Genomic DNA, 16,634 nt, shown 5'->3' with positions numbered 1-16,634 from the left:
CCTTCACCCCTCGTCTGAATTCGCTGCCAACCACTATACAAGGTGAGCCCAGCGTCGACCCCGCTGCTGCATTGATCTAATAACATCAACCAGGCATCAAAGCGTGTTCCTGCTCTTGTAGCTTAAATTTGGTTCACGTCGCCAGTTTCCATCAAAAGTGAGAGAGAGGACTCGGTGAACAACGCTGACGGCAGATGAAACACATCGCTGCTTACCTCTTGCTCCAACTCGGAGGCAACACTTCGCCTTCCGCCGCCGACATCAAGTCTCTCCTCGAGACTGCTGGTGCTGAGGCCGATGACTCTCAATTGGACAAATTGATCTCTGAGCTCGAGGGCAAGGACATCAACGAGGTAGGTCAAATTTTCAATGGGACCGCTGCTGACATGTCTCAGCTCATCGCCGAGGGATCCAGCAAGCTTGCATCCGTTCCCTCTGGTGGTGGAGGAGGTGGTGGAGCCGCCGCTGCTTCTGGTGGAGCCGCTGCCGGAGGTGCCGCTGCTGCCGACGCACCTGCCGAGGAGGCCAAGAAGGAAGAGGAGAAGGAGGAATCCGACGACGACATGGTGGGTGTTACCGATGTGGTTGAAGCTGACAATCTCAGGGCTTCGGACTGTTCGACTAGACGTCGTTTAGCTATCCTATGCATCGCCGTCTCTCCAATACATTGCAATACATATATATCCCTGAAATGAGCCGAGCGACAGCGAAGGCCAAAGATCTACTGACAACAGATAACGAGGGTGCATCACTTCTTCTTGGCGGGCTAAGATTGACAGTCAGAGAGGAATGGGGCCTTGAGATCAGTTACACTCACCAATGCGCGGCGAAACAGGACTGGGAGATCAGCTTGGATATCATCGTGTATAGAACTCACGGATATGAGGCTCTGGTGCTGTACATTGTTCAGCGTATGACTATCACGGTCTCTGGGCTCACCGTGTACTTCAAAATGCTCCCATCCTAGAGATTGAGTTATACCTATGCCTCTCCATTCATTTTCTTCCAAGATCCGCAGTAATCCAGAATCATCCGGTGCAAAGTATCTACGAGTCAGCAGAGGACAGCATGTGGGTCGACGTACGATTTAGGGATAAGTTTGAGCATCTGCTTAGGCAGAATCACATGACGGTATTCAAAATTGTCGTCAGAGTCTGTCGGGGGTCAGTTACATGAGATCTAACGTTGATAAAAACGACGCACATCTGTCCGAGTAAATGATCCTGATAGTCAGCGGAAATCCCAGAGACATTGTACATACCGTTCCGAGAGCTCCTCCAGGGTGCTCGCCTGCTTTCCTTGCGGCATGAGAATAGGATGATGATGGTGGATGAGAAGAGCTTAGTTAATGATGGCTTTGTCGGATTGGGTTTGGATCCAGGAGGCTTCGTCGTCGATCTAGTCTTTCGCGACGCCGATCCAGCACAGTGAGCTATACGGTATGCCAATCTTTTACAGCGTTTGCAGCGAGTCCTGCTCTTCTTCTGGCACTGATTCAATGAGAAATGAGCGATAGCGATGTCGAATATAGACATTCATATCGCGTCCCGGATCGCGTGTATGGAGCCAGATTTGCGGAGTATCGCGAATCTCCGAAAGTCATACATGTGCCTCTTGTTGTTACTGTCCAATTCCTCGATCCCAACGGTGCTCTGTTGGTCGCATACACTTCGCGATGATGGATCCCGCCGAGTCTTCCAAAGCCGGTTTGCAGCGTATGAGACGCCTTGCGGCAGCTCCGCCCACGATCAAAGATGCCAGACACCTCATTACATCTCACCTTGTCTACCCCTCGCCTTCCGGCTTTCTCATCACGCCCATCTATGACTCTTATCCACCTCGACCTATACCCTTTCCGCCCATCATGTCACCTGTAAAGTTTCTGTGGCAACACGGTGATTGGATCACGACGTATCATCCGAATATTGTCGGTGAAGGTGGACAACTAGGCATATATCCTAAGGGCATATTGTCGCCTACCATGGTTCCAGCCAACGTACTCGGATTGAATCATGCGACTCTGGCATTGGACAAGGAACCTATAGAAGTATTACCTTTATACACATCTGGAGATGGCCCGCCATCCTGGAGACCAGAGCATGGCCCGGTCTTGCTGGTCTTGACGACGAAAGCATTGTTACTGGTCCACCCATCAAGTCAAGCGTACAAATACACTTCCACCATGATCCAGTGTCCAATCCACATGCGGTGGCGAGCATCAGTAGGTGAACAGGTGCCTGTCGACAGTGGGTACGCTATCGAACGGGGATGGATGGGAGAAGCTGGGGATGCCGCATGGGTTGCGACGGAAAGTGAAGGCGAGCTGCGAATGCTGCGTGCCGAGGTGGGCATGTCCAGAGATGATACGTGGTGTAGGTTTGGAAAAGATAGCTCTCGCTGATGATAGATCTCGAGGTGACTCCGCTGCCCGCATTGCCCGTCAGGGGCCTTCAAGGTGTCGTATTCATGCCCTTTGAGGATGGCGTCGAAGCGGTGGTCATTCAACCTCGCGCAGCCCACACGTACACCATTCAACGGCAAGAGGCAGAGCTGGTCAACAGTTTCGCTGAGTTGTCCGAAGCCACCAGTCAGGTCTCGTGGGACTGGGTGAGGCTTGCCATGTCAAGCACCGCTGACCACAGTTCGTATCCGGTTCACGGACTGCATCCCTGCCTGGCATCATCGAGGCTATACAGGTCGGCCCTAATTTCATTGTCGTCTTGAGTACCGACGACGGCGTCATGCTGGCCCAGATGGATCGCCTTTGGACAATACAAAGCAAAGTAGATCTAGGTCCACGGAGGGTCGACGGCATCATGTGCAGTCAAGGAGCTCTAGGCGGCACATTGGGGCTCGTGGGTATACACGATGGACGAGAGATTCTTCTCGTACCTTTCCCGTTGCAAGAAGACCTCGCCAGTTCCGCCTACGATTCCATCCTCTCCGCTATCAATGACGGCTCTGACTGGTCCGACGTCGTCCGAGCTGCCTTTGCGTCAAGGAAGCCCAACCTAGCTCGGGACATTCTCCAGCTTGCACGGCTCGATGCAGACCATCTGTTGCAACTACAGGTCGCCGTCTTTGGACATTCCCACCAGAATCAACTCCGCGACGTCTCAGCCGAGATGCTTCGACTTCGCCAAGCGAGTGGCCTATTCACCCTCGCTGCCCAATTCGAAAAGATCATCAAGTTTGATTGCGTTTGGCCCCTTGTGACCGTTGCCGAATGGTCGTTCTGCACCCTGTCGTCCATCTTCCGAGATGTGATACTCAAGGACGCCGTTCGATCCCTGCACGTTCTCGTTCCTCACGCCCGTAGCACCATTCTCGTCCTCTTGTCTCAGCTGGACGCATTCTCATCCTACGTGGCGGGGCTGGATCACCCTATACCTCAACCACAAACTCGATACATGCCCACGAGTCTCAGTGGGGATCCCCGTGCCACGATCCTGGCCAAGGATCGCATGAGAAATTTAGCCTCGAGTCATGGCGTGGAGATCGAACGTTGGGGTAAAGAGTTACAGGCGATACACATGCGGCCGACTGAGGAGGAGTCGCTTTTTCTCCAGCCAGAGCTCGTCCCTGTACGCCTAAAGGCATTGACTTTACCGGCGCCATCGTCCTTGTTCTTAAACGAATCTGAGTCACAGATTTACGACGCTGTCACCTTTGCGCCTATTGCTGGGGACGTTGGGCTGATATGTGATCGATGTGAGAGCAGGACGGTAGCATCGTTTGGCGTGACAGGCGGAGACTCAATCTGGGAGAAGTGGGTCAAAGATCGGGAGGAAAGTTGCGGTTGTGGTGGATGTTGGGTGAGAGGAAGATGAAATAGCCACACTATATATGCATGGTGCAATAATGATTTTTGATTAGCTGGAATTCGGGAAAATCAGTGACGTCTTGTATATTTGACCCATCATGTCACGATCAGGAGGCTCAGCAGTTGGTGAGAGCGGGGGAGCCAGCGAGCTGGGCTGATAGTCAGACTTCAACAAGACGGGAGATGGAGTGCTGCATTATGACAATGTAGAGGGACCGACACCTACTGCGTGAGTTACGATCGCTAGACTGTGCTGATGATGTCAGAGAGAACCCAGCTGGAGTGAGTGTATTTTGTTTGGTCAGAACCTGATCTGCAGGTCTTCCCTCAAGTCTCGAATGAGCCTGCTGCTCCTGGGTCCATGCCTGGATCAGGTACACCAGACCACGGTGGAGATGTCAGAGGAGTCTTTGGCAACGTACGGACCATGCATCGACCATTCTTATAACCTTTTTTTTTCAGCCTCAGGTGTTCAACGACACGTTTTCAAACCTTTCCTCCGCATTCTCCTCGGCGATCAACACAATCCGTGATGAGTCGCCAAGTGGCATTGGCCACGTGGGGAAAGCGCTCATCGACCGACTCGAAAGTATGCGAGACGAGATTGACGGATGGCGATCGGGCAAAGGCTTGCCCGTGGAGGAAAAAGGCGCCGATGTTGAGAGGAGCGATGGAGGCGGTCTGTATAAAGACTGAAGCACTTGAACAGTGTGAGTCCAGATCAGGCAGAAGAGCACCATTGAGACACTTGCAGATCCAGGCATGCAATTGATAAGACATGTTGGGGCTCGTCGCAGGGGCTCTCGCGCGCCTTCATCACCTGACATTTTACGACTGTCTCAGAGGTTTGAAAAATGTTGGCTGGCAAGCATTGTTGACAACAACATGCAACTACAGTACTTGTGTTCACAGGTCTCTTCTTCCCACAATGATCTCAACACTGTACTGACCATGCTGTGGTTACTCGCAGGGCTATTCCTGCGAGACGTTGGCGCACAAACGTTTGTGCCTACTGCCAGAGTAGATCAAGACTTTACCTGGATTACTGATGTTCAATCCGCGTCAAATCTCCCTTCGTGGCTCCATTTCAACAATGGGACACTTATGGGGCGACCGACCATGGCCGATGTGGGCTCATTTGTGGTGAACTTGGGGACTCCCGTGACGATTCAAGTGACGCCACGACCTGGCCCGGTGATTGTCAGTGATCCAATCGTAAATCAGCTACATAGCCCCACAATCACCTCGTGCTTCCCGTACAGCGCCAATTCAAGTCATTATCCCGGCGCCCGAGTCCCTCCTGGATGGTCATTTTCGATGGGCTTCGAGCCAAATACATTCACAGCCCCGACGAGGGTGTTTTATCAGGCTGCCCTATCCGATGGCTCACCACTGCCTGCTTGGTTGTCCTTCAATAATCAGACGGTGACCTTTGATGGTGTCGCGCCCATTGCTAGTCAGTCGTACAATATTACTGTCGCTGGTTCCGACACCTTTGGCTGTGCAGATATCTTCCAATCGTTCAATCTGGTCGTCGCTTCCCATGATCTCGAAGTCTCACCAGTATCGCTGAATCTAACGAGCGGAGTCTGGTCCTCGACCAGCGTGCCAATCGATGCCACGCTGGATGGAGAGCCTATCGATGTCGACCTCACTATTGGCTCGATTCCAGGTTTGACGTATGTGCCTACCAACAAGAGTTTTGTCGGTGTTCCCCAAGGCGATTCGATCGCCGTGCCCATCAGCATCGAAGATAAATATGGTGATATCGCCAATACCACCCTCTTCATGGACTTTTCACCCTACGCCTTTACTTCGCCGACTCTCGGACCGTTCCTCGTCAACGAGACGTTCTCGATCGACTTGGGACCATACCTTAAATCCCAAGCTGATCTCAATGCCACATTTAAGCCTGCCTCCCCCTGGGTGTCCCTCAAGGGACTGTCTCTGCAAGGGACCGTACCGTCCAACGTGACGCACAGTGTCGAAGTGGACCTCCAAGCGACTGATCCCAACACTCACGCCATCTCCACCGCTGTGGTGACTCTGTGGCCACCCCCAGAGGCAATCAAAGCGAGGCGACCTGGTCTCTCGAAAGCCGTCCGCATCGTCCTTGGGGTCATTGGAGCCAGCATTGGCGTTCTGATCATCCTTATGCTAGCGCTGATCCTGCACCGACGAAAGAAGGAAAAGGAGCTGGAATCCCAGCTCACCACTCCCAGCATGGAATACGACGAGAAGATGCCACCTTCGGCCCAGGTGCTCATCAAACACGATACATGGAAGCGCTTTGTCAATCCTTTCCAAACCACACCTCGAAGTATGCCGGCCATATCTCCACCTGTCATCATGCCATCCTTTGCAAACGCAGCATACCAAGCTCAGCTCGCTGCAGCCATCGACCAAGCCGGCATTGTTAAACGTGGAGGAGCGTACGAATACCCAGATACCCCGAATCCCGATGCAAGATCCAGCGAGCATGAAACGACCGATAGTCACTTTCATGGACACAGCTCAAGAGCCAGTTGGGAATCCGAAGCGCCATTCGTATGGGCAGCGGCGGATCGATCGAGCCCAGTAAGCCCGCCCAGAGCGCAAAGCGAAATGGCTAGGAGCTCGACACCAAGCAGTCCTCGAAGTGTTCGCACATCTGATCCCCCAATCACCAGCCCTAGTGCTATCGCCTTGGCTGTTTCAACCTCAAAGGATGATGAGCTGTCCTCCTCAGCTCTGGGTTCGACCTATCTGGCCAACGTCATTGATACGATCCACTTTCCAACCGAATCCGAATTATCTGCGTCGTCTGAAGATGCCATCATCAGTACCGCTTCCCGGATCGACACCCGACGCTCGCCAGACAGTTTCCATAGTCGTATCCCAGTGCGCCGTGTCAGTCCGACCATAGTCAATACCCAGTCCCGCCTCGTTAACCTAGAGAATGAGAAGTCGGTGTCCACCCGAGACGCATCTCAAACCGCAGTAAGCGACTTTGCCAGTCTACACGCATTTCCAAGTCTACCATCCTTACCTATGCCTGTCCATCGGATACTCCTCGGCGTGGCGGAACCATTCCACTTTTACCCACCACTGCGAACTTCCAACACGAGTTCGACGACTTCTAGCGATTCCAAGCCCCAAGGACTACCTGGAGCAACGTATGAGGCAGTCTCTGACGACATGCCTGAATGGATCCACTTTGATGATTTGGAGTTGTGGGGCGTCCCGGAAGCAGCAGGCGTCTGGAATATCAAAGTCCTGGAAAAAACAGAAACGGGTCAACGCATAGTTGGCAGATTTGAGATTGAGGTGAGTTGATACCGTGGTGCAGTCTTTTGGCTGACAGACCCAGGTCGTTGGAAGGTGATGTGACGCTACCCTTTTGTTCGATTTCGTATCCTTTATTGGCCACTTGTGCTGGCCCCGCTACCCTACCTCGAGTTTGTATATACGATGCATGATTGATTTATCAAATGAGGAGCGTGAAGGGGTGAAGTTTGATACAGCGAGTGTTCTTTTAGACGAAGTCGAGCGGGACGGCACATGCAGAGAGTGGATTCCTACATGGCCAACACACGTTGCATACACATCTACAACATGTTGGCCTCTCTTTTGCGCCATTGCCAAGTAAGTTTTAGACTCGACGTGGCCATGGATTCGAGGCTATGCGTTTTGTTCTTGGCCCATTCAGGAATCGCTAGCGCGTAGGTGATATGGCGAAAACGAGCAGATGGGGTCGTAGGTTTGAGTAATGTCAAAGCAGCTGAGTCGGTTCTACTTGATGCATGCGAGCGTGGTGTGAGGATTGAGGAGGATATTTAGTTGTTTAGCAAGATTCAAGGACAAAAGCAGTTTCGGCGGGCCAGCTCAGCAGCTGCATTCAATGTGCCACGTGGCAGTTTGATCACGTGCCTCCCTACCGCCTGCCGCGGATGCCGAAGGGTACTCTCGACCTCGCATCATTGAATCCTGAACCTTGCCACTTCTTTCTTGTGAGTCTCCAGCCAACGCCATCGACTCGCCGATGATATCTCGAATGAAATGGTCTCACGTCGCCTCTCTGGAATGTTTATTGCACCATATGGCGTGAGGGCGGGGCGGGGGGGCATGGATGTCGCCACTTTTGGATCAGCTGCAGCTGAAGGGAGAGAGGGGGATCTGGAATTTTACATTGCGTGATTTTTGATTCCGATGGACCGGAGAGCGGAGCAACTATCTGATATATTATTACATCTTTCCATCTTTTGACTCAGCAACGAACGACAGAACGCTCTCCTTCTCCTTCTGATTCTTCTTATTCTTGAACACGTTGGTAGCTCCTGACTCTCAGCTGCTGTCCTGCTTGTAGCCCTCGACAAATCCTTGCTTGCTTTTTGCTGTCTTTTTCTCCGTCTTGCCGTTGCCGACGAGGAATTGAGACTGCTAGACTGCGGTACACGGGTTTAAGGCGATCTTGCAACGGGTAACCACCGTACATTCAGACGCCATTATTCTTCTTGACAATTTTGACGATAATCGCTACCTCTGGCTCTGCTCACTTGGTCATGTCCTTTGATGATCCGATTCTGGATGTCATTCCGTCCCGAGCCGGACACAAGCTCTGCGTTCGACACAAATTGATGGCAAATCAAGATGTCAACAGTAAGCTTCAAAAGGTGAGTAAAGGCGCGTGGCATCACCAGCTGATATCCAGAGCCTCGACAATCTGCCTGTCTCGGAACGTTCCGCAGTCACTCATCTCTGGTCAACCTTTTCCACTGCCCCTCATGCCAAGCGCAAGCTCATTCTTGAGGGGATCCTCACCATGTGCTGCTTGTGAGTTTACACAAGGACGTCTTCTGTGCTGACTTCAAGCTCTCAACTTTCACACCTGTCCGATTCCCTGAACCTCATCATTCGAGTCGACCCCTTCTCCATCCTCCCCCGTGAAGTCAACATGAGAGTTCTAGGTTACCTCGATGCCATCTCACTCGGTCGCGCAGCGCAAGTCTCCAAGTCATGGAAGGCGCTTGCAGATGACGACTTGCTTTGGCGCCGAATGTGTGGACAACACATTGATCGCAAGTGCGAGAAATGTGGTTGGGGCCTGCCTCTGCTGGAACGTCGCCGTCTCAAGGTGGAATTGCAAGATGGAAGTCCCTCAGTGGCGGTGGGAATTGGTGATCATCAGCATGGAGACCATATGCCCACGACGATGGTGACGAGGGAACAGGTGTTGGGCAAGAGAGACGTTAAAGAGACGGAGCATATTCCTGAGAATCTTCAGGCTGACTCCGAGTCCTCTGGTGAGAGCAGCAGAAAGCGTCATAAAACCGATGCTCGGACAACGACCCAACATCGTCACTTCTCCATCCGCTCAGATTTTTCCCTCGGCTCCTTACAACCTTCACTTCAGCCCGACTCCCGCCTCGAATCCCGGCTCACTCGACCATGGAAAGATGTTTACTGCGAAAGACTTCGGGTTGAACGAAACTGGCGCAAAGGTCGCTGCATCACCAAAACGCTCAAGGGTCACGCCTCGTCCGTCATGTGCCTCCAGTACCACACCACTCTCACCAATCCCTCCTACCCTGTCCTCATCACTGGCTCATACGATCAGACCGTCAAAATCTGGAACATGGAGACAGGGACTGTGGTCAAGACCCTCACTGGCCATACCCGCGCTGTCCGTGCTCTACAATTTGACCAGATGCTACTGTTCACCGGCTCGATGGATGGAACCGTCCGCATGTGGAATTGGCGGGCAGGAGACTGTCTCAGAGTCCTTGAGGCACACACTGATGGTGTCGTCGCGCTCAATTACAATGGGTACCTCTTAGCGACGGGGTCAGCTGATACCACGATCCACGTCTGGAACTTTCGCAGTGGTAATCATTTCTCACTCCCTGGTCACGATGACTGGGTCAGCAGCGTCGTCCTATGGGACGGCAAGACGAGTCCTGGTGATTTTGATCCGACCCAAATGCCTTCATTTACCCGACACCGCGGCACGTCGCCAGATCCCACGCCCGGAGCGCCTGAATTCGATGCAGGCGCCATGCTGTTCTCCGCCGGTGATGATGGAGACATCAAGCTGTGGGATCTTGCGACGAAGGAGTGCGTTAGGGTGTTCAGCGGTCACAAAGCACCAGTGCAGAGTCTCCGTGTATTGATGGTCGACACGACGGCGAGTGAGGAGGAGCGGACCGAGCACAATACGCAGTCGACGCCTAGGAATTCCAGCCTCTTCGCGCCTGCCTCATCTCTCACCCCGTCACCTCCTCAGATTGCCGCCCAGCTATCGACGGCCGTCCTTCTCCATTCAAAAAAGTCCTCGCACGGAGAACTCTATGTGGGAAAACGGGCTGTCCTTGCATCTGGCAGTCTTGACGGCACAGTCAAATTGTGGGACATTGAAAAGGGAACAGATAGGTCGACCCTATTTGGGTGAGTGATGCCGTGTCCGACGTTCCGCTGATGACAGACACATCGAGGGAGTCTGGACTGTGGACATTGACGCACTGCGTATCGCTTCGGGCTCTTACGACCGTACGATCAAAGTGTGGGATCCTCAGTCGGGCGATTGTGTACAGACTTTGGTTGGACACCGCGGAGCGGTCAATACTCTGCAATTGAGCGACGATATGATTGTCTCTGGGTCAGGTGGGTTCTGCAAATGAATGTTGGCTGATGATCAGACGACGGTGATGTGATGGTGTGGAACTTTGCACCTACGACGGGGCCATTGACCCCGCAATTGACGACTTGATGTAGCATAGTATAGCATAGCACATGTGTATGTATTTGGTTGTACTCGTATTTTTGCCACAAAAATTAAGCATTCGCGAAATGACGTTTCCAGATCAGTGAATCTGTTCTGTGCGTTGCATCGATCCTTCAAACCGTTTCAGCGACACTGATCTGCCATCAGAGATAGAGAGGTGGGAAAGGCATCTTGGACGTCCAGAAACTTCCGCTGTACTCCACGACGCAAAGTCCTGTCTCCAATTCTCCCTCACCATGCTCCTCTCCCCGCTTCTCTGTCATGAATCCCTTTCTCAGCTTGTCGAATCCGGACCTCATACTGCGCTTCTCGCATCACCTCATGGATCAGTCGTGGCGAGTGCTCGGCGACCGGAAGGAGAGCGCGACGAGACGAATGACGACGACGACGAGGAGGAGGAGGAGGAGGAGGAGGATGAAGGACCGTGGCTAGATGAGCCTGAGCGGATGCGTCTGCTTCTAGGTCTCGCTTCGCAATGGACCACGGACGAATCACCCAGGATAGAATGCGAGGTGGGTTGAATCGGGGAAGATCCTTCATCGCTTATGAGCAGCTCGGACGACTCTACATCCGCTCGATCCCCTTGGCTCCGGAGGAGACACTGCCTGCAAATTCTGGCGTTCCTTCCATTCGTAGTCCATACATTGGCAATTTTCTACTTGTGCTCAATGGATCCAGCGAGACACCTTGGACTGTTCTCGCTGACAAGGTATGATAAAGTCCTTCAACGAAAGGAACAGAGCGCTCATGTAACTAGGCCGAATCATTCCATATCTAGCTAGCATACCTAGCTAGCTTGAGAAATCGCTGACACACTCCCAACCTCGTCCGACGCCTTCTTTCCACAAGCTCACTTTACCATCACCACAGCTCACCGCGAGTATATTGCCTGACAAGTCAGTCGAGAGAACACGCCGGGGAAAGGGAAAGTCTCACCTGCAAGGGACCAGCTTGTTCGCCAGACGGCATCTGCAAAGTGGGGATCTTTTGATTCAGGAGCATTAGGAAGCAAGGCCGTAGAAGTCCAAGAGGCAGAAGGGGATGGTCGTGAATGTATCAATACAGTTTTATCCTGTACTCTTAGTCCAATTCCCATTTGAGCTTTGGACTGGACTCACCTGAGACGCCGAAGCAATGTACATCCCTGGGAGTCCAATGTTCGGTGCCCAAGCGACATCCCTGACCCAGTCGTCGTGTCCTTGGATGACTTCTTCCTCGATCCATTTTTTGGCCTGCTCATCGTATCCCCAAATCCGAATAAGGTTGTCAGACCCTCCAGAGACAATCCGTTTCTGCTGTTGCAAGGTCGCTCCAGCGGCGACTCCTGGAACCTGTCCGTTCTGACCGGGTTGAGGAGCTTGGCCTGGAGGCGTGGAGAGAACGGATGGGGCCCAAGAGACGGCATTGGCACTTTGGCCGTGAGCAGGGAAGATGGAAGCGTCGGTAGATCCGTCATCTGATTTTGTCAGACAGATGTGCTACCTGCAGACTTACTTTGAAAGCTGAGAATAGAGATCTTTCCATCGCTCGAGGCGCAAGCGAGTATCGGGCCGAGATCATAAGGTGCCCAAGCGATGGAGTTGACTGAGGGGTGAGTCGATATGTTGCCCGATGCAAAACCTACCACTGGCAGTGTGCAATGTGTGCTCCTTGATTCTCTCCCATCCATCTTGTAGTTCTCCCCCACTTCCTTTGCCTCCTCCCGCTCCGACCTCTTTCCAGATGAAGACTCGTCCATCGTAAGAGCAGGAGGCAAGGATGGACCCGAATGAGGGGTGGGCCCATGCAAGTTGCCAGACGGGGGCGGTGTGACTACGACTGAGCGCCGCTTTGGAAGAAACCCGCTTGACTCACCCTTTCAGTATCACTGGCTCTCCTTGAGCCTCCCCTTTGATGACGTTAAAGATCCTTATGGTCTTGTCTGAGGAACAAGTCGCCAACCGTTTTCCATAATAGTCCAATTGCGCATCGTGCTGAAAGTAAGTGAAGCTCAGGAGCGGAATTGACCCACAATCATGTCCTCATGCTGTGTCTCCACAGGTACTGGCTTTCCAGGTTGAGCCGACTGCACGTCAGTCATTGTCTCCGTCGTCACTGCTCACCATTGTGACTTTGTAGGGTGAGGTCGTTACAAGCGTCAACGTCGCAAAGGTAAGGAGCGTGGAGGTGGGTCAGTCTCCTTACGTAATACGTTGACCGTCGCGTCCACCGGGACTGAAAATGTCAGACGCCTGACATTGAACATTGCATGACCATGGACTTGAGGTCGATATTGAGAACAGCGCTAAGGGAGCATGATGGGGGTGAGTAGAAAGGGGAAGAAGGATGGGACTGATGAATAGGCTGCCCAGATGAGACGGAATATATCAGTCGTATCGAGACGGAGCTCGAAGGAGACATTTCACCCTTCTCACCGGGTTCATCCTCTCTCAGTCTCGTCCGATTTGATTGTATGCTGCAGGATGTAGGTTATCCTATGGAGGTATACTCCGAAGGCAGCGATGATTGGAGTGATCTGAAAGAACGATGGGTCGGATGGGCTGTAGAGTGAGTTATTCGAAATCCCTTCATTATCGCTAAGATGGCAGAATACCAGGCTCATCACGGTCATCATCAACCAACACACTGCCGGAGAGCTTACACTCAAAATTTCCCTTGGAGAATCACGGAGATTACCTGGGGGCCTTGCTGAAGGTTTACGATGAAGGACCATCCAGGGAGCCCGCTGCTCTGGTCCGAGTCGTTGGCGTCGTCTCATCTGCACCTATGCCAGCTTTGGAGGATGTCATGGTTCCTTGTATCCACGTCCTTCGATCTGGACCAGTGCCGAAACCTTTATCGAGCCCTTGTTCCCGGCAAGAGCTCCTAGACTATTTCACTGCTTCCTTCTCTCCTCCTGATTCACTGGCGGCGGAATATCTCTTACTCTCGCTCATCTCCTCTCCATCAGCCAGACCCACTGGTCTACCACCCCTTGGGACCCTCTCTCTGAATTTTATCGGTGGATCCCTGAAACCATTACTCAATCAACTCACTCGTACCGTCACCTTGTCCCTCTCTCTTCCGAATCTACACTCATCTTCTTTCCAACCCCACTCTCCCGATTCTACCTCTTTAAACTCTGGTCGACTCCAACTACCATCAGGTACCGTCGTCTTGGTCGACGAAGACGCCATGGGACAAGGAGGCAAATTAGAAACGAAAGCCGTGAAGAATCTCCAGGCTTTATCAGATTGTATGAAAAGTCAGATGCTGGGATACGAGTACCCTTACATGGACAACCTGAAAATGAAGTGCGAACTCAGATTCATCGTCACGAGTCAAGGGAAGAGCATGCTCCCTGTGAGTGCAATGATCGAACGCGTAAGCTGATCTTCAGTTGGACGTGCATCTACCAGTCGGATCTATGACTCAGCCTTCGACTCCACCACCACAGGGTAGTGATGCTTTGCTGGCTCAACTGGGCTCATCGGAACACGCTGCAAAGCTTGAGATCCCAGAAGACGTGGCCAAAGAAATTCAGGAGTCTTTCGTTACGAGCCGCAAGGCCGGCGGGAACGCTAATGATGCCGAGGCAACTCTGACGCGAAGAATGCGGATCGCAAGGTGAATAGTCATCGTTGCTCTAGCTGATCTGTAGGCTCATCGCCCTGTCCAACGATGATGCAAAGCTCTCCGAGTCGGTCTGGGCACGGGCAGTGGAGATGGACACACAAGCGAGAGAGAGAATGAGTGGTCGGCGGGATGTCCCCGCGGAGTAAGGTCTTGAAGCAATATATAATATCAACCAAGGGAGTTGAGGAGTGACTGATGAACTCCTGCGTGCGGATGGGGGAAAACGCACGACCCGATCATGAACACTACCATGCAACCATCCTAAGCATCTATGAGGTTCTCCGTCTTGTCCTTCTTATCCTCCTTGTCCGCCTTGTCCTCTTTGGACTTGCGTGAGTAGAATTCCGCGAGAATCTAGAGTCAGCCAAGCTACGTCTGGCTCTCACCTTTGGGTTGATTCTGTTGAGCGACTCTTTAGGGAAGATACGCAATAGGTCCCACGCGATATCCAAGGAATCGAAGATGGATCGAGGTTCATAAGCGCCTGAACGTGAGCCCACACTCCAGGGGACTCGCACCCACCTTGTCCGACGAATTCCTTTTCGAATCTCTCGAGGAACTCCAATGCCAACTTGTCATCGGCTGAAAGGGCTTCCTCTCCGACGACGGCCTTCATGGACGCTGCGTCCTTCCCGACGGCATATTTGGCGTACTGGCGTCAATGATATGTGCGCTCATGCGACTTACCAATTGGTTCGACACATCTCCGTGATCCTTTCGAGTCATTCCCTCTCCAATGGCACTCTTCATCAGACGAGACAGAGACGGGAGTACATTGATAGGTGGGTAGATTTGTCTATTGGACAACTGTCGGTCCACATAAATTTGGCCCTCTGCAAGGTGTAAGCGGCACTTCGACCACGATGGACTCACCAGTGATGTATCCAGTCAGATCGGGAATAGGATGGGTGATATCTGACTTCAGCGGAGTCTCTCTCGCTTAGATCCTCACCATCGTTCGGCATGGTCAAGATAGGGATCTGTGTGATGGATCCATTCCTACCCTCCACTCGTCCTGCACGTTCATACAGTGTCGATAAATCGGTATACAGGTAACCTGGGTAACCTCGTCGACCAGGAACTTCTTCTCTAGCCGCTGAGACTTCTCGCAACGCATCGGCATATCTTTGGGATCAGCCCAGCTCAGCCCACGCCGACTCACGAAGACATGTCCGTCATGACAACCAAGACGTGCTTCTCCAACTGGTAGGCAAAGTATTCCGCAGTGGTCAAGGCCAATCGAGGCGTGATGATACGTTCAATCCTAAGCCATCAGTGCGGTTCTTCTCACTCGACTCACGTTGGGTCCGAAGCCAAGTTGACGAATAAAGTACTGTTTGAGATACTTCCACTCTCTTCAAAGTCTTGCTTGAAGAACCTGGCCGTCTCCATGTTGGCACCCATAGCCGCGAAGACGATAGAGAAGTTGTCCTCGTGGCCATCGTGCACACCCTTTGTGGCTCCTGGCCGGGTGACGAGACCAGCTTGACGACAGATCTGGGCGGCGATCTATGAAAGTCAGAGAGACACGCCCTCATGGAGTCTAAGCTCACTTCATTGTGGGGGAGACCCGCAGCACTGAAGATGGGGATCTTCTGACCTCGAGCGATAGAGTTCTGAAATCAGCTCTGATTCGCTTGGCATCGATCTCACCATGGTGTCGATGGTTGAGATACCAGTTTGGATCATTTCTTCAGGGTAGATACGGGAATAAGGGTTGATAGGCGAGCCTGGATGATCAGTCGAGTTTTGAAAGACTCCTTGACTCACCGTTGATATCGAGGTAATCCTCGGCCCAGACTTTTGGTCCCTTGTCGATCGGGTTTCCACTTCCGTTGAAGACTCGACCAAGCATATCCTCCGAGACGGCGAGCTTCATAGACGATCCGGAGAATGAAATTCGAGTAGCAGATGTATCGACACCTGTGGTACCCTCAAACACCTGGACAATAGCTTTCTTCCCGCTGACTTCTAGCACCTGACCTCCGCGGATGGACCCATCAGGCAAGGTGAGCTGGACGATTTCATTGTACGACGGGAACTAGACGTTCAGCGGTAGGTAATCATGACTTGACCTACCGAGACATTATCGAGGACGACCAAGGGGCTGACATTAGCGAGATGACGACGATGCATACCTACCCATTGACCGCCGCGACCGTTCGATAGTCTGCGGGTCAGTCCATGCTCAGACGTTCCCCACTCACCCATCCTCGGGTTGATATCATATTCCCTCACCGCCGCCGCCTTGGCTTCAGCTCAATTCGTCTTGCTCTTACTCACAGCGTTGATCTGAGCCAGCTCCTTGTCACTCATCCGTGCGTTGGACATGGTGGAATGGTGGAATTGGGGTGAAAGGATCACAGGAAGAGACCATGGCTCAAGGAGCGGGCCGACCCCCATGACCAGATACCTAGCTTATCAAACGGGCTTTAC

General features: G+C 52.5%; 9 protein-coding genes across 9 annotated transcripts; 6 read left to right on the top strand and 3 right to left on the bottom strand.

Moving 5' to 3' along the window:
- The first annotated feature begins 11 nt into the window (after positions 1 to 11).
- Positions 12 to 637, top strand: BD324DRAFT_655532 (60s acidic ribosomal protein-domain-containing protein). The gene is made up of 5 exons (XM_022018817.1): positions 12 to 42; positions 94 to 157; positions 195 to 353; positions 396 to 566; positions 605 to 637. The coding sequence occupies exons 3-5, from the start codon at positions 195 to 197 to the stop codon at positions 623 to 625; spliced, it is 351 nt and encodes a 116-aa protein (XP_021873244.1). The 5' UTR covers positions 12 to 42; positions 94 to 157; the 3' UTR covers positions 626 to 637.
- Positions 638 to 748: 111 nt separating this feature from the next.
- Positions 749 to 1,308, bottom strand: BD324DRAFT_649456 (regulatory subunit of cyclin-dependent kinase; the record flags this gene model as incomplete). The annotated part of the gene is made up of 7 exons (XM_022017992.1): positions 749 to 766; positions 818 to 837; positions 878 to 895; positions 940 to 1,046; positions 1,085 to 1,154; positions 1,204 to 1,223; positions 1,262 to 1,308. 7 exons carry the CDS (start codon positions 1,306 to 1,308, stop codon positions 749 to 751), a joined length of 300 nt encoding a protein of 99 aa, XP_021873243.1.
- Positions 1,309 to 1,613: 305 nt separating this feature from the next.
- Positions 1,614 to 3,871, top strand: BD324DRAFT_619463 (hypothetical protein). The gene is made up of 3 exons (XM_022015174.1): positions 1,614 to 2,372; positions 2,408 to 2,607; positions 2,643 to 3,871. Exons 1-3 carry the CDS (start codon positions 1,676 to 1,678, stop codon positions 3,828 to 3,830), a joined length of 2,085 nt encoding a protein of 694 aa, XP_021873242.1. The 5' UTR covers positions 1,614 to 1,675; the 3' UTR covers positions 3,831 to 3,871.
- Positions 3,836 to 7,274, top strand: BD324DRAFT_619460 (hypothetical protein). Its single transcript, XM_022015173.1, has 7 exons — positions 3,836 to 3,949; positions 3,989 to 4,052; positions 4,090 to 4,105; positions 4,143 to 4,241; positions 4,286 to 4,533; positions 4,578 to 7,129; positions 7,173 to 7,274. The coding sequence occupies exons 4-7, from the start codon at positions 4,162 to 4,164 to the stop codon at positions 7,185 to 7,187; spliced, it is 2,895 nt and encodes a 964-aa protein (XP_021873241.1). The 5' UTR covers positions 3,836 to 3,949; positions 3,989 to 4,052; positions 4,090 to 4,105; positions 4,143 to 4,161; the 3' UTR covers positions 7,188 to 7,274.
- A 1,090-nt stretch (positions 7,275 to 8,364) lies between these two features.
- On the top strand, positions 8,365 to 10,568 carry BD324DRAFT_576749 (quinon protein alcohol dehydrogenase-like superfamily; the record flags this gene model as incomplete). Its single annotated transcript, XM_022013211.1, has 5 exons — positions 8,365 to 8,475; positions 8,514 to 8,635; positions 8,675 to 10,246; positions 10,284 to 10,462; positions 10,498 to 10,568. The coding sequence occupies 5 exons, from the start codon at positions 8,365 to 8,367 to the stop codon at positions 10,566 to 10,568; spliced, it is 2,055 nt and encodes a 684-aa protein (XP_021873240.1).
- A 93-nt stretch (positions 10,569 to 10,661) lies between these two features.
- On the top strand, positions 10,662 to 11,498 carry BD324DRAFT_327969 (hypothetical protein). Its single transcript, XM_022012502.1, has 2 exons — positions 10,662 to 11,095; positions 11,137 to 11,498. The coding sequence occupies exons 1-2, from the start codon at positions 10,820 to 10,822 to the stop codon at positions 11,296 to 11,298; spliced, it is 438 nt and encodes a 145-aa protein (XP_021873239.1). The 5' UTR covers positions 10,662 to 10,819; the 3' UTR covers positions 11,299 to 11,498.
- BD324DRAFT_327966 (WD40-repeat-containing domain protein) lies at positions 11,249 to 12,772 on the bottom strand. The gene is made up of 8 exons (XM_022012501.1): positions 12,686 to 12,772; positions 12,595 to 12,648; positions 12,438 to 12,556; positions 12,208 to 12,395; positions 12,078 to 12,167; positions 11,702 to 12,039; positions 11,520 to 11,655; positions 11,249 to 11,472 (listed from the first exon to the last, which is right to left on the bottom strand). Exons 1-8 carry the CDS (start codon positions 12,686 to 12,688, stop codon positions 11,375 to 11,377), a joined length of 1,026 nt encoding a protein of 341 aa, XP_021873238.1. The 5' UTR covers positions 12,689 to 12,772; the 3' UTR covers positions 11,249 to 11,374.
- A 65-nt stretch (positions 12,773 to 12,837) lies between these two features.
- On the top strand, positions 12,838 to 14,344 carry BD324DRAFT_649450 (hypothetical protein; the record flags this gene model as incomplete). The annotated part of the gene is made up of 5 exons (XM_022017991.1): positions 12,838 to 12,886; positions 12,935 to 13,130; positions 13,172 to 13,925; positions 13,963 to 14,189; positions 14,224 to 14,344. The coding sequence occupies 5 exons, from the start codon at positions 12,838 to 12,840 to the stop codon at positions 14,342 to 14,344; spliced, it is 1,347 nt and encodes a 448-aa protein (XP_021873237.1).
- A 115-nt stretch (positions 14,345 to 14,459) lies between these two features.
- On the bottom strand, positions 14,460 to 16,529 carry BD324DRAFT_577093 (putative vacuolar ATP synthase; the record flags this gene model as incomplete). Its single annotated transcript, XM_022013238.1, has 15 exons — positions 14,460 to 14,552; positions 14,585 to 14,682; positions 14,721 to 14,850; positions 14,886 to 15,031; positions 15,072 to 15,113; positions 15,151 to 15,323; positions 15,361 to 15,462; positions 15,499 to 15,707; positions 15,752 to 15,814; positions 15,852 to 15,928; positions 15,969 to 16,239; positions 16,278 to 16,305; positions 16,341 to 16,368; positions 16,406 to 16,445; positions 16,482 to 16,529. The coding sequence occupies 15 exons, from the start codon at positions 16,527 to 16,529 to the stop codon at positions 14,460 to 14,462; spliced, it is 1,548 nt and encodes a 515-aa protein (XP_021873236.1).
- Between the last annotated feature and the right edge of the window lie 105 nt (positions 16,530 to 16,634).

This window comes from Kockovaella imperatae (genome assembly GCF_002102565.1).
Source record: "Kockovaella imperatae strain NRRL Y-17943 chromosome Unknown BD324scaffold_3, whole genome shotgun sequence".
Taxonomy (NCBI): domain Eukaryota; kingdom Fungi; phylum Basidiomycota; class Tremellomycetes; order Tremellales; family Cuniculitremaceae; genus Kockovaella; species Kockovaella imperatae.
This window is presented reverse-complemented; position numbering and strand designations above follow the sequence as displayed.

Excerpts from the sequence above, each read along its gene's own strand:
- BD324DRAFT_655532 (XM_022018817.1), top strand. The coding sequence starts at position 195 with ATGAAACACATCGCTGCTTACCTCTTGCTCCAACTCGGAGGCAACACT. Across the intron at positions 354-395 it reads AGGGCAAGGACATCAACGAG|CTCATCGCCGAGGGATCCAG; the intron begins GTAGGTCAAATT and ends GACATGTCTCAG. Across the intron at positions 567-604 it reads AGGAATCCGACGACGACATG|GGCTTCGGACTGTTCGACTA; the intron begins GTGGGTGTTACC and ends TGACAATCTCAG.
- BD324DRAFT_619463 (XM_022015174.1), top strand. The coding sequence starts at position 1,676 with ATGATGGATCCCGCCGAGTCTTCCAAAGCCGGTTTGCAGCGTATGAGA. Across the intron at positions 2,373-2,407 it reads GTCCAGAGATGATACGTGGT|ATCTCGAGGTGACTCCGCTG; the intron begins GTAGGTTTGGAA and ends CGCTGATGATAG. Across the intron at positions 2,608-2,642 it reads GTCAGGTCTCGTGGGACTGG|TTCGTATCCGGTTCACGGAC; the intron begins GTGAGGCTTGCC and ends CGCTGACCACAG.
- BD324DRAFT_619460 (XM_022015173.1), top strand. The coding sequence starts at position 4,162 with ATGAGCCTGCTGCTCCTGGGTCCATGCCTGGATCAGGTACACCAGACC. Across the intron at positions 4,242-4,285 it reads TCAGAGGAGTCTTTGGCAAC|CCTCAGGTGTTCAACGACAC; the intron begins GTACGGACCATG and ends TTTTTTTTTCAG. Across the intron at positions 4,534-4,577 it reads GACTGAAGCACTTGAACAGT|ATCCAGGCATGCAATTGATA; the intron begins GTGAGTCCAGAT and ends AGACACTTGCAG.
- BD324DRAFT_327969 (XM_022012502.1), top strand. The coding sequence starts at position 10,820 with ATGCTCCTCTCCCCGCTTCTCTGTCATGAATCCCTTTCTCAGCTTGTC. Across the intron at positions 11,096-11,136 it reads CACCCAGGATAGAATGCGAG|CTCGGACGACTCTACATCCG; the intron begins GTGGGTTGAATC and ends GCTTATGAGCAG.
- BD324DRAFT_327966 (XM_022012501.1), bottom strand. Across the intron at positions 12,557-12,594 it reads CACAGCATGAGGACATGATT|CACGATGCGCAATTGGACTA; the intron begins GTGGGTCAATTC and ends ACTTACTTTCAG. Across the intron at positions 11,656-11,701 it reads ACATTGCTTCGGCGTCTCAG|GATAAAACTGTATTGATACA; the intron begins GTGAGTCCAGTC and ends CTAAGAGTACAG.